At 52.8% G+C, this 12359-nt stretch overlaps 1 protein-coding gene across 2 annotated transcripts in view; it reads right to left on the bottom strand.

Annotated features, from left to right (window-relative positions):
- Positions 1–12359, bottom strand: part of EIPR1 (EARP complex and GARP complex interacting protein 1) — an 88932-nt gene that overhangs the window by 64661 nt on the left and 11912 nt on the right. For both annotated transcript variants that reach the window (XM_079940278.1, XM_079940279.1), the window contains one exon: positions 11863–11995. In XM_079940278.1, the coding sequence (XP_079796404.1) occupies positions 11863–11995 (133 nt within the window). The remainder of the gene's footprint in view (positions 1–11862; positions 11996–12359) is intronic.

The raw sequence follows: 12359 nt of genomic DNA, 5'->3' as shown, positions 1-12359 counted from the left end.
AGGGCCGGGCAGGACCAGCCAAGCCGCAGCAGAGACCGGGGGCATGTGGACAGCCCCCCACCTTCCCGGCAGCCCCGCTTCCGTCACCCTCCCCGGAAGCACTAGCTGAGGATGAACTGACAGCCGACCCCACCAAGTAACCCACTGACCACAGCTCTGGGCAGGTGGTACCAGGCACACAGATCCGTTCGCAGGTGACCCCTTGCCAGGATGCCTGCCTCCATACTCCAAGGAAAGGCCTGCTAATGGCGACAGGTTGAGCTCTCAGGACAGATGGTGGAAAAGCCCTGGTGCCCATGGGGTCTCCCTGGTACCTCGGGTCTCATCACCTCCAGCCTCACCTGCCTGCCCTGTCTCACCAGAGCCCAGGGGCCACTGGAAAGGTACGGAATTCTGTGGGCCCTGTTTCTGCTATACACTCACACCCAGCGGCATGTGCCGTCCTTAAAGTCTCCCGTGGAATGAGGGAGGTTTCACTCTGGAACCAAGGATGATTCATGCACTTGCATATTCATTTCTGGAAGCAATAACGCATGTTTATTTTAAAATAACATGCACACTCCCATGCACGGTTCTGTGCCCTCTCCACAGGTCTTCTGTGCATCCCCTCACCCAGGAGTCACCACCCACGGGGACCTCGCCTCAGCCCTTTCCCAACACACAGCCCAGCGCACGGTGGTGGAGGGGACAGGCTGGCTCGGGATGAGATGGACTGTGACGGGCAGAGATATGGAGGAAGGATGCTTGAGGCGGAGAGATCAGCATGGAGACCAGCCAGAGAACTGGAAAAGTACAGGTGGACGGGGCGTGAGTGGAGCCCTGGCGCTGGACCGTGCAGTGGGACAGGAGGACAGTTTGGGGCAAGCTCACAGAGGACGTGGGACAGGTGGGACGGCCCTTTCCATGGCACCGCGATCCCATAATTACACCCCCACTTCACAGGTGCAGATGGCGGCCCAGAGAGGGCCCCTAAGTGCTCCAGGACAAGGGGGATAAACGGGAGGGCCGGGACAGGGTCCCAGGGCCCCAACTGAAAGGTGATGCTCTGGGCTGGCCGCACAGCTCGCGGAAAGCACTGCCAGCTTCTGAGAAGCAAGAGCTGAGAGCCTGCATCTGTGCTTTAGAAAAATTAGTTACGGGAGTCAAATTACAGCCGTCAAGGTGAGAACTGAAGGCCCAAGCTGGGGCCTGGACAGGAAGAGAGAGGAGGTAGTGGGCTCCTGGGGGGTGGGGAGGGAGGGTGAGGCCAAGAAGAGGTCATCGTCAGAGTCTGACCTTCACCCTTACCCTGGGGTCTTCGTCAGCAGGCGCCACGGGGCTCCTGGGGCTTTCTCCCACTCCCAGCCCCGACCCACACACACACACACACACACACACACACACACGGTCACAGCAACAGCTTGGGCCGTCTCCGAACTGCAGGCCTGGCGATGGGCCTGAGATGCTGGGCCCTGGAAGGCGCGGCTGCCGTCCGTCTGTCCATCCCTCCTCAGCTCACTCACCAGGAGAGCAGGGTGGATGCAGCAGCCGTATTTCATCACTGCCACCCTGTCAGCCTTTCACTGTTCTAATTTCCCAAGGACCCTGCGCTGGCGTGATCTACGGTCTTCCTGACATTTCACCTTCCTCTGCTGAAAAATTCATCCCGTCCTAATGTGGGATGCTCTCTCCCGAGCGCGGGGGAGCGAGATTGATTCCGCTGCCGGTAATACCAGCTGCCAGTCACCAGCCCTTCCTCCACGGGGTCTCGGGATGAGTGAACCTGGCCGCCAATTACATGGAAGTCTTCTAAAAGCCCGAACTCATCACCCTGTGCGCGTCTTTCTACCTTTGTTCTCCATCTTGGGTTAAGCTTTATTTCTTTTTTTTTATTTTTAAAGAGGCTGTGTTGGTCTTCCTGAAATTTCACCAGCATATCGAGAAGGCTTTTCTCATTTCAGGGTACTCGCACCTTTTTTTAAAGACTATTTTCACAGGGTTTTATGTCTGGCAAGTCACAGGACCACACAGTGACATGAATGACGCTGACAGAGAAGCAGGAGCAGGGCCTCCTGCGGCCCTCAGTGTCACGGCCCCCTTCTCCGTCCCCTCCCGTCCCTCAGGGGTCTCGTGAAAATGCAGATCTGACCCCAAAACCCCCCTGGCTGTGGGGCTCGGGTACATCACTCCGACCTGCCCTTCCAGTGGCTGCTCCCCACACCCAGCACCAGCCTGAAAAGCCTTCCACCCAGGAAATTCTTCTCTTCCTGGGGACCCAGCACACAAGCGTCGTCACCACCCCAGCCCAGTTGTCCACAGACGCGTGCACAGCGCCTGCCGCCACACCTCCCGTCCACGGCCCTCGAGGCCACGCCCTCCCTGGCCACACCCCTCCCAGCCACATCTCAAACAGCCTCAACATGAGCAAGTCGGAGAAAATGCCTCCTTAAAATAGATGGCAGGCCTTCCAGGTCTCACCTCTAGTCAAAATCACAACACACAGCGTGTGCAGGGAGGCCCACTGTCCGGCCCGATGGGTGGATCTACTCCTGAAACACCAGGAACGTGCAGAGTGATGGAGGCCGGTTACTCACCCCTCGGTCTGTGAACCTAATCAGGATAGAACCCCCTCCCCAAACCCCTCACATAAATCAACGAATCAAAGAATCCACAGCTCTTAGAGGCTGAACTGTGTCCCCCAAAACTCACATGCTGAAGCCCTAACCCCAGCACCTCAGAATGTGACTATACTGGCAGACACGGCCTTGAAAGAAGTGATTAAGGTTAGATAAGGTCATTAGGGTGGGGCCCGGATCCCACAGGACCAGCATCCACATAAGAAAAGGGGCTCAGGACACAGCCAGACCCAGAGGGAAACCAGGGAGAAGCCAAGAGGAGGGGCCTCGGAGGAACCAGCCCTCGACTCCTGGATCTCAGACCGCAGCCCAGAGCTGTGACGGATACATTTCTATTGTTCACACCACCGTCTGTGGGGTTTGTCACAGAGACCAGGGCAGACGGAGACAGTGGCCAGGGCACAGCACCACGGAAGGAACCACCTCGAGACGGGGTCCCGGCCTCACAAAGCTGGGCAGCTGGCGGGCCCTTCCCTGCATCTCCGGGGAGAGCCGGGCAGGGGGAGAGGGCGGGGGCCAAGGGCACAGAGCAGACCGCCAGGCCGTGGAAGAACGCAGCCAACAACACATCTGGAGTTGAGGGAGGAATCTGGCACAGTGTTTTTTACAGTCTTACTGGAAAAATTAATTCAAACCGGGCTTTGTCTAAGCACCCCCTCGTGGCCTGAAACCTGGAGAAAGGACCATAAACAAAGTGCACTGATAAAGGACAGAGTGTGAAGCTGTGAGGAGGTGTCCGGTGGGGAGCCCTGGGGACCACGTCTTATCTAACATCTTCATTAGTGACCTGGAAGGAGCAGTAAACAGCACATTAATTAAATTTCCAGATGATACTAAATTTGCAGGTGCTACAGAAAGTCAGTGAGGACAGAGAAACAATACAGATGGGATCCAAAGAGGTCAGTCGGGAGTGTAAGAAGCAATCCAGGATTCTGATTCCAAAGCAAGAAGCTAATCAGAAACTTCCCCTCCATTCTGGAACTCCATCTAACTCCTATCAGATGACTGCATGAGAACAATGGAGGCGGCCCTCGTGGTCTGAACTCTCACTGCCCAAGCCCTCAGTACCCAAAATCAGGAGGCTGATGAATTCAGCAAGGCTCAGATGCACCCCCAGCAGTCAGAACTCTCCTCACCTGCTATCCAAAACTCAGAAGCCAAAACAGATTCTGGGCATGTGGCACGTGTCACACAACTCGGTGCCTAGAGGAATGAGAGCAGTGGGTTTGGGACATTGGGACGAGCAACTGAATACTGGGTCTATAAAATACAATCTACTTCTAAAGAGATAACGGGGGCCTGTGTTACGATCTGTGACCTCATTGGCCTCTAAACCCCAATATTTGAACACTATTACAAACATCACTCAAAAGTGGGGGCCATTACATCTCTATTCTTTATGACAAAAACCAACAGGAAGAAAACATCTTTATAACAAGGAATGTTTGTGAAATCCTTGCCCAGAAACAACATCCTTGAAGCCTGAAGCCCTGCGGGTCAGGTGCTCCGGAGCCGAGCTGCACAGATTCAAATCCCGGCTCCACTGCTAATAGGACCACCAGCCTGTAAATCACTGCAACAAAGTCCTCGCTGGGAAAGTGCACATAAAGCAGGATTAAACTAAAATCTAGACAGCTGGTGCACCCCATGCTCACTGCAGAGTTACCCACAATAGCCAGGACGCAGAAGCAACCCAAGTACCCACCGATGGGTGAATGGACAAAGGAGATGTGGTGAGTACACACAGTGGAGTATGATTCAGCTGTGAAAAGGACATCCTCATCAGCGACACCGTGGATGGACCTGGAGGGCACCATGCTAAGTGAAATGAGTCCAATGGAGAAAGATCCCACATGTATGTGGGATCTGGAAAAAAAAAGAAGAACAAGCTCACAGATACAGAGAACAGATGGGTGGTCGTCAGAGGTGGGGGTGTGGGTGGGAGAATTGGGTGAAGAAGGTCAAAAGGTACAAACCTCAAGTTGCAAGATAAATGGGTCCTGGGCAGGTAATGTACGGCACAGCAACTATAGTTAACAATACCATGTTGTATATTTGAAAGTCGCCAAGAGCATTTAACCGTACGGGTATCAAATCGTTACACTGTACACCCGACACTAACATGATGTTACATGTCAACTATATCTCAATAAACTGGGAGAAATTCTAATAGCAGAAAACCAGATAGTTCACATAACGCTTGGGCTGGTGCCTGGTGGCTTAGTATTAAAGGGCAGGTGTCATGGTCAACGTCACCAGCACATTCCCTCATGGGTAAAACAGGATGGTAACAGTGACGGTGAGAGCCACCGTCAGTGCACGGCTTCCCAGTAAGCGCCATGAGCCGTGAAGCAGGGGCCTCGAGCCCAGTCTTCTGGGCGAGCCCACTCCCCACACACCTGATGCCGGCCAGGCTCTCTGATGGGCTGCACCTCACCCCTGCACCCCGCAGTCCAGGCCGTCCAGAAGCTTTGCTTCCTCTTCGCGGGAAGGCAAGTGGCACATGAGCCGGATGTGGGTACAGGGTGCTTCTCTTTGCCAGGCCACCTCATACTCATCACTAACAGATAAGCTGTTCATGGGAACAGGCAGCAACGACATGCGCAGTTTTTGGCAAAAAAGAGTTCATCACATCCATACCCTGAAGGAAACAGCACTGGAACGAAACAGTAACTTGACCCCAAAATCACAACCAACAGCCTCCGTGGTCAACATTCCACGTGGCTGGTTTCCCATCGCTCACCAGACAAAGTGACCCCAGTGAAGTATATCCACCTGAACCCCAGACCGAAGAGGATGTGACGAAGTACACACCCTCACGTTCGTGCAGCACACGCATCCCGCACGCACGGCACACATTCAACTGCAGACCCACCGGGCTCCCACCCCCCAGTGAAATCACCTTCATCTGACACTGGTCAGCGCACAGTTATCCCAGTGAAGAGAGGCCCATCAGGCCTATTTTTGTTAGTCACAAAAAACAAGAGCCCACAAAATCTATAAGCGTTAAATGGAGTACAAACCATTTCCATTTCCAAGCCCATTCTTCTTGGCCTGGTGTGAGAAGGAAAGGCGAGCTGGCACTGCCGGGACCTCCCATGTCTGCAGGGCCAGGGGCCGACCCGGCGCAGGGCTCCTCGGGGCTCCCCAAAGAGACTGCTCCCCCCGGAGAATGTCCTGACCTCTTTCTTTTCAACACACTCTTCCTCGGCACCGGGATCATAAGAAAACTTACCTCTCCCCTTGCCTAGCTGAGCACCTACACCCTGAAAGAAGGCGTCAGTCTTTCCACATCTGCACAGAAAACACAAAGTCGGTGTCAGCTGGGGGCACGCAGCCCGCGTGCTGGGGAAAGACCAGGTGGCGTGTGGGGCAGGGTCCTTCCCGGGCCTCCTCTACTCAGCAGAGCAGGCGACAGTGTTGTGGACTCTAGTTTCTCTCCCTGCTCCTCGGGGACACCATTCTTCTTAAAAACCTCAACCATTTTATCTCAGAATTATGGTTTCATAAGGAGGGGCCTTAAATCGTTCTTTTCCCGGGAAAACCTACTTCCTCCCTTTGCTTATTTTCACAAAGTAACCATTTAAACTCAAAAAATGCTATTTTCTTATTTGACGCAGAGATCAATGGGAAACTGCAGCTGTAAACAGAAACAACCGCATTCCGATCTGCTGCTACCGGAGACCCCTAGACGGGCAGCTAGAGGGACTCTTAGCACCTCACTGCTCAGGTGACCCATGGAGTCTGGGAGGATGGGAACGGTGACACGCGAGCGGGGAGGGCTCCCAACATCACCCGAGGGACGTGGTGGACAGAAGCCACACTCACGTACCTCTCAACAAAGCCCCACCATGTCACCCTGGGCCGTATTTTGGGGAGTCATCATACAAGCCCAAAGGATACTGATTCCTCTTAAAACTTAACTGTTCTCACAGGCAATTATTGACAGGGGAGCCGGCAGTGAATCCCACCCTCACTTATGGGAGATGGCCAAAGACCGGCCGCAGGGCAGCTCACGGTGGGACCAGGCCGGGGACGGGCTCTGAATCTGCCACGGTTCCCCTGCCCCCTCCCCCTGCCCTCCATGGTGCCCTGGCTGCAGGACCGGCACAGACTTCTGACTACACATTCGAGGACAGGACCCCGACGCGGTTTTCCAGCTGCGCCCACTGAACGGGCTGCCATCAGTGTGGTCTTGCACCTGCCCTGTGGGATGTGCTGTGGCTCTCGGAGCCCGGTACTCAGTCTCACATCTTCCCACCCTCAGCTCTTACTGCAATGTCTTAAGCACAACAGAAACTCCAAGAAATAATGATTTAAAAATATGAAATGGGAGTGAATGTCTAAAGCCAGAAACTTGTACTACATTGGTGTGGCCTCAGGATGGATCAGCAGGCTCTAAACAGCCCTCTCATGTGTGGAACTCCGACTGAAAAGGCGCTGTCTGGCAGTCAAGGGCACCGCCCGGAACCAGAATCCAACGCTCAAATCCCAACTCTGACCCCACCAGACGCATGACCTTGAGAAAGTCACTCAGCCTTCCGATGCCTCAGTTTCTTCATCAATAAAATGCGAACTTGATGAGCGGGTGCTCCTCCAAGTGTTTAAACAGTGTCTGACACCCACTGCCAGCAACACACACTGCAGCTACTGCCAGTCTCATGGCTGCTGATGGAGCAGGGACGGTTCTGCTGTAATGACTGTCATGAGCTTAAATGCAAGTCGTCACTCACCAAACCAACTCTATAAACCAAAAGTGGCAAAATCCATTAAAACCAAGACTGTTACAGTCTCCCAAGGCAACAGAAATAAAAGCAAAGTAAACAAATGGGACCTAATCAAACATAAGCTTTTACACAGCAAAGGAAACCATAAACAAAACAAAATGACAACCTACAGAATGGGAGAAAATATTTGCAAACAATGAGACCGACAAAGGCTTAATTTCCAAAATATACAAAGCTCATACAATATCAAAACACTAAACAACCCAATCAAAAAACGGGCAGAGGGGCTTCCCTGGTGGCACAGTGGTTGAGAGTCCGCCTGCCGATGCAGGGGACACGGGCTCGTGCCCCGGTCCGGGAGGATCCCACATGCCACGGAGCGGCTGGGCCCGTGAGCCGTGGCTGCTAAGCCTGCGCGTCCGGAGCCTGTGCTCCACAACTGGAGAGGCCACAGCAGTGAGAGGCCCGAGTACAGGAAAAAAAAAAACAAAAACAGGCAGAGGTTCTAAATAGATATTTCTCCAAAGAAGACATTCAGATGGCCAATAGGCACATGAAGAGATGCTCAAAATCACTAATTATTAGAAAACTGCAAATCAAAATTACAATGAGGTACCACCTTACACCAGTCAGAATAGCCATCACCAAAAAGTCTTGAAATAACAAATGCTGGAGACGGTGTGGAGAAAAGGGAGCCCTCCTACACTGTTTGTGGGAATGGAAAGTGGTGCAGCCACTATGGAGAACAGAATGGAGGTTCCTTAAAAAACTAAGGAACCATATGATCCAGCAATCCCACTCCTGGCCACATCTGGACAAAACTCTAATTCGAAAAGACACACGCACCCCTATGTTCATAGCAGCTCTATTTACAACAGCCTAAGACGTGGAAGCAACCTAAGTGTCCACTGACAGATGAATGGGTAAAGAAGATGTGGCACATATATACAATGGAATACTACTCAGCCATGAAAAAAGAATGAAATAATGCCATTTGCAGAAACATGGATGGACCTAGAGATTATCATACTAAGTGACGTAAGTCAGACAGAGAAAAACAAATACCATATGATAGTACTTACATGTGGAATCTAAAATATGATACAAATGAACTTATTTACAAAACAGAAATAGACTCACAGACACAGGAAAAAACTTATGGTTACCACAGGGGAAAAGGTGTGGGGGAGACAAATTAGGAGTTCGCGATTAACATATACACACTACTATATATAAAACAGATAAACAACAAGGACCTGCTGTATAGCACAGGGAACTGTATTCCATACCCTGCAATGAGCCATAATGGGAAAGAATATGAAAAAGAATAGATAGATAGATAGATGTGGATAACTGAAGCATTTTGCTGCACACCAGAAACTAACACAACTTTGTAAATCAACTATACTCCAATAAAAAACAAAAGCAAAAACAGAAAACCAAGACCACTGAAGCCCTCACGGCCTCTGGCTCCTTCTGGGGACCCAGGAACTGGCGGGCAGGCGAAGCTATACCTCGGCTCTGCTCGGTGTTTAAAAGGAGGAGGAGCCCCCACCACTGAAGGCCACAGACAAGCTCTCAGAGTGATCAGAGGACGCGCCTCCCTCCCATCGTCAGAACCGTCCCACATGGGCACGGCACAGAGCCAGAGATGAAGGGCCAGGCCTAAGACACGGCTCACTGCACCAGCCAGGGCACTGGGACCAGCCGGGCTCCCCCGATGCCCCAACCCAGCCCCTCAGAGGACCCCACTGGGGCCTAGGGCGCCGCCGTGGCTCATTCCACGGGTCAGGCGGGGACAGAGGCGGGGATCCTCCAACTGGAGGGCGAGGCCGAGGTGAGAGGAGGCTGTCTAAGGACAGGAACACCAGCCCATCCGTCCGGGGTCTTTGGACTTGGCCAGGGAGGTGAAGGCAGAAGACGGTGCCAGGACCTGGGAGGCTGCCTGCCGGAGGGGTGCCGGGGAAGGGCCGTGTCACTGCCAAGTCTTTCCTGCTACACTAGGAGCCTCCGTCCGCTTAGAACAAAGGCCCCGCCTCATCCTCCCCGGGCCACGCCTAAGCCAGGCAGAGGGTCCATCCTGCACGGAAACCTGCAGACCGGCCCGCATCTGCCTAAAGGGATCGGGGTGCTGTCCGAAAGGTCCCCGCACGTCTCGGGTGGTCATGAGATGCAGGCGAGTCTGCATTCCCCTCAGAACCACGACACCCACCGGAGGCTATAAATGACGGTTTCGGTACGCTCGATAGAGACAGCACGTTGATCCTGTGGCCTCGAGCACCCCAGCGCCTACCCCTGAAGGTTCTGTGCCCCAAACCCAGGAGCTCCCGTGGTGGTGGGACGGCTGGAGGGGCATCAGGGCTGAGGTGCTCCTGAGGGACCCTGCGGGCTGTGCCAGGCCGGGGCCACCACCGCTCCCAGAGAAACTCAGCAGGACCAGGCCGGGCGCCCGTGAAGACCTGGGCTGCCGGGGCCCCCCAAACCCTCACACACCCAGCCTGAGCCCTCCTCGCTCCTTGCTTCCAAATAAAGGCGTGGGTCGAACTGCACCCATTTTACAGGCGAAATCGCCAGATGCTACCAGGGCGGCCAGGATGGAGAGCTGGGAAGCGGCTGGGAAGCAGGGCCCCCTGCCCATCTCTGGTGGGGCCACCTCTCCTCACCGCTGTCCCACCTCCACCTTGACGGGGAAATGCTGGAAAATAACTGGGGATGATCTGGCAGAAATCACTGGACCGTCGTGCAGTGATTGTGCAGTCCCATGGCCTTGGGCCTCACTAACTACACATGAGCTACAGAGAGGTTCGCACGGAGGGGTCACATTTGCCTCCTGGTCTCCGGCGCTCTCCCCACTTAGGGCGCAAACACTGAGATTAACTCAGCATCCGTGGTATCTGGGCCTGGGTCTCCTGCTCATCTGCTCGGACATCTCGGCACCCTCATTCCAAAGAAACTCACCACATCTTGTGAAATCCCAGAGACCAGTCTTTCAATTCAGTTTAAATCAGCCGATTCCATCCGTAACTGTTTTCTGAGCAGTGATTACACACAACTGTGTGAGTGAGCTTCCAAAAGGGGCCACGTCCCACGTCCGCCCAACCATCTGCTCGGTGCCGTGCACACTCACCGCGGCCCTGGGCCGCACGGCCCCACGGAGCCAGCCTCACCCACCCACGTGCCCTCGTTCTGCTTCCACGGTGATGCATTTTCTTGTAAAATTATCAGAAAGAAAAGTTACAGTGTTTTTTTTTAATCTTCATCCACGTAGAATAAGTTCTAAAAGAGTTTACTACTAATACAGCTTCCCTGCCAGCACCTGGACTCTGAGAACATATTTTCACAAAAATCCAGGTGATGGCTAAAGTCTGATTGACAGCAGTTATAGATCCCTATCGATAATCTGGAACAAGCTACATCTGTCACTTGCTCCTCCAATGACAGAGACATAAGCTAGGATAGACGGGTGTGTGGCTTGCTTGGAAAAGGAGTTTGAATGTCTAGTTTACTTTAACCTACAGCAAATTCACTATCATTTTTCAAGACAGAGAACAGAACTCTGCAAGAAGTTTTTTGCCTGCAAGTAGTACCTACTTGGGCTGTGCAAGAGGATTTAATGCTGCTTTACTCACCCTCCCTCCTCAGCAGGAGGAAAACAAGGTGTGGAGGGAGGTTTTCTCACCTGCATTTATCAACGTAAGTTGTGAGTTAATCCAATTCTCTGTAGTTATTTACAAGGCCACTGTGATATTTATTCCAGAGTGTGTGTGTTTGTGTGCACACGTGCACACGCATGCGTGCATCTATCACAGCACAGACTTCTACTGACTTGCGGGGGGTGGTTGCATGTTGCAATAAACAGACATAATTTAAACACTGCTATTTATAAGAAAAATCAATTCCAAGATTCCTCAAGAGCAAACAGTTTCTAGACGCTCTGTGTGGAAGCCCACATCTCTGTGCTTCCTTTCTCCTTTCCTCCCAAAGCCAGAATCTGAATGCTAGTTACTGACAACGACAGAGTAACAACAGTTAAGGAAGTCGTGTGGCCAGTTTAGCACCATAGGCTTTGGACTGACACAAACGCTAAAACGTCCCAGAGACGGGAAGGCAGGCGGTAGGCCGGGCAGAAGCCTATGAGGGATCGTGACCATACAGCACGCGTGTGCACCGAGAAGCTGTGACTCACTGGTCCTGCTGTCGCACGTACTGACAGGTGATGAGAAAGATGCAAGTCCAGCTGCCCTCCTGAGGGTGCAGTTAATTAAGGACGAGGGCAGCTACATCCACCCGTGGAGACCCTCGGGCACATCACTCCCACTCCCCGGGGTCAACGCTCCTGGAACAGCCATGATTCCAGCTTCAGTTCTTAGGCTTTGGATTACAATAACCGCTTAGTATAATCTACATTTACCCAGAGTATCACAACTTCTCTGTGAACGCAGCACTTCCCTGACTGGAACAGCTTATGCATCACACGCCGACCCAACAGTGGGCGCACACAGACCCCGAGGGATACTCACTCTTGTTGTAGCAGGTGGCCAGCACTCCCTTGTCTGCAGGGCTGGCGCTAATGTGCCAGATCTCACCCGCTTGATGGAGGAGCACATTTTTATTTATAATGTTATTCTCATCATCAAAGTCTATGATGTGGATCTATAAACACAAGGAAAGAGAATGTCAGAACCTCACACAGTCTCCACATGACTTCATGGGACACAGTGACTACAGGAATAATAATCAAATGCATCTTTCACATCTTTACTTAACAGTTATTCTTACTACACTAACAGTATACACTTAAGACAAGTGTGAAATCCCCACAAAGTATTGTTACGATTTGCAGCTACAGAACCCTGCCCCCTGCCACATCAACTCCTAAAGAGACAAGACACCAAAAGCTGCGTCCCCGCCTCGCTTGGTTAGGCCATGGCTGGTGCCAGGGCCAGAGTCTTCCAGGATGGTGCCACCAAGCCAAGACTGTCCCAGACCTGCTGCACAGCTGTGGGAGGAGAACGGG

Source organism: Stenella coeruleoalba (assembly GCF_951394435.1).
Source record: "Stenella coeruleoalba genome assembly, chromosome: 13".
NCBI classification, from domain to species: domain Eukaryota; kingdom Metazoa; phylum Chordata; class Mammalia; order Artiodactyla; family Delphinidae; genus Stenella; species Stenella coeruleoalba.
Note: the sequence above shows the minus strand (reverse complement) of the source record. Positions and strands in the feature narration are given on the sequence as shown.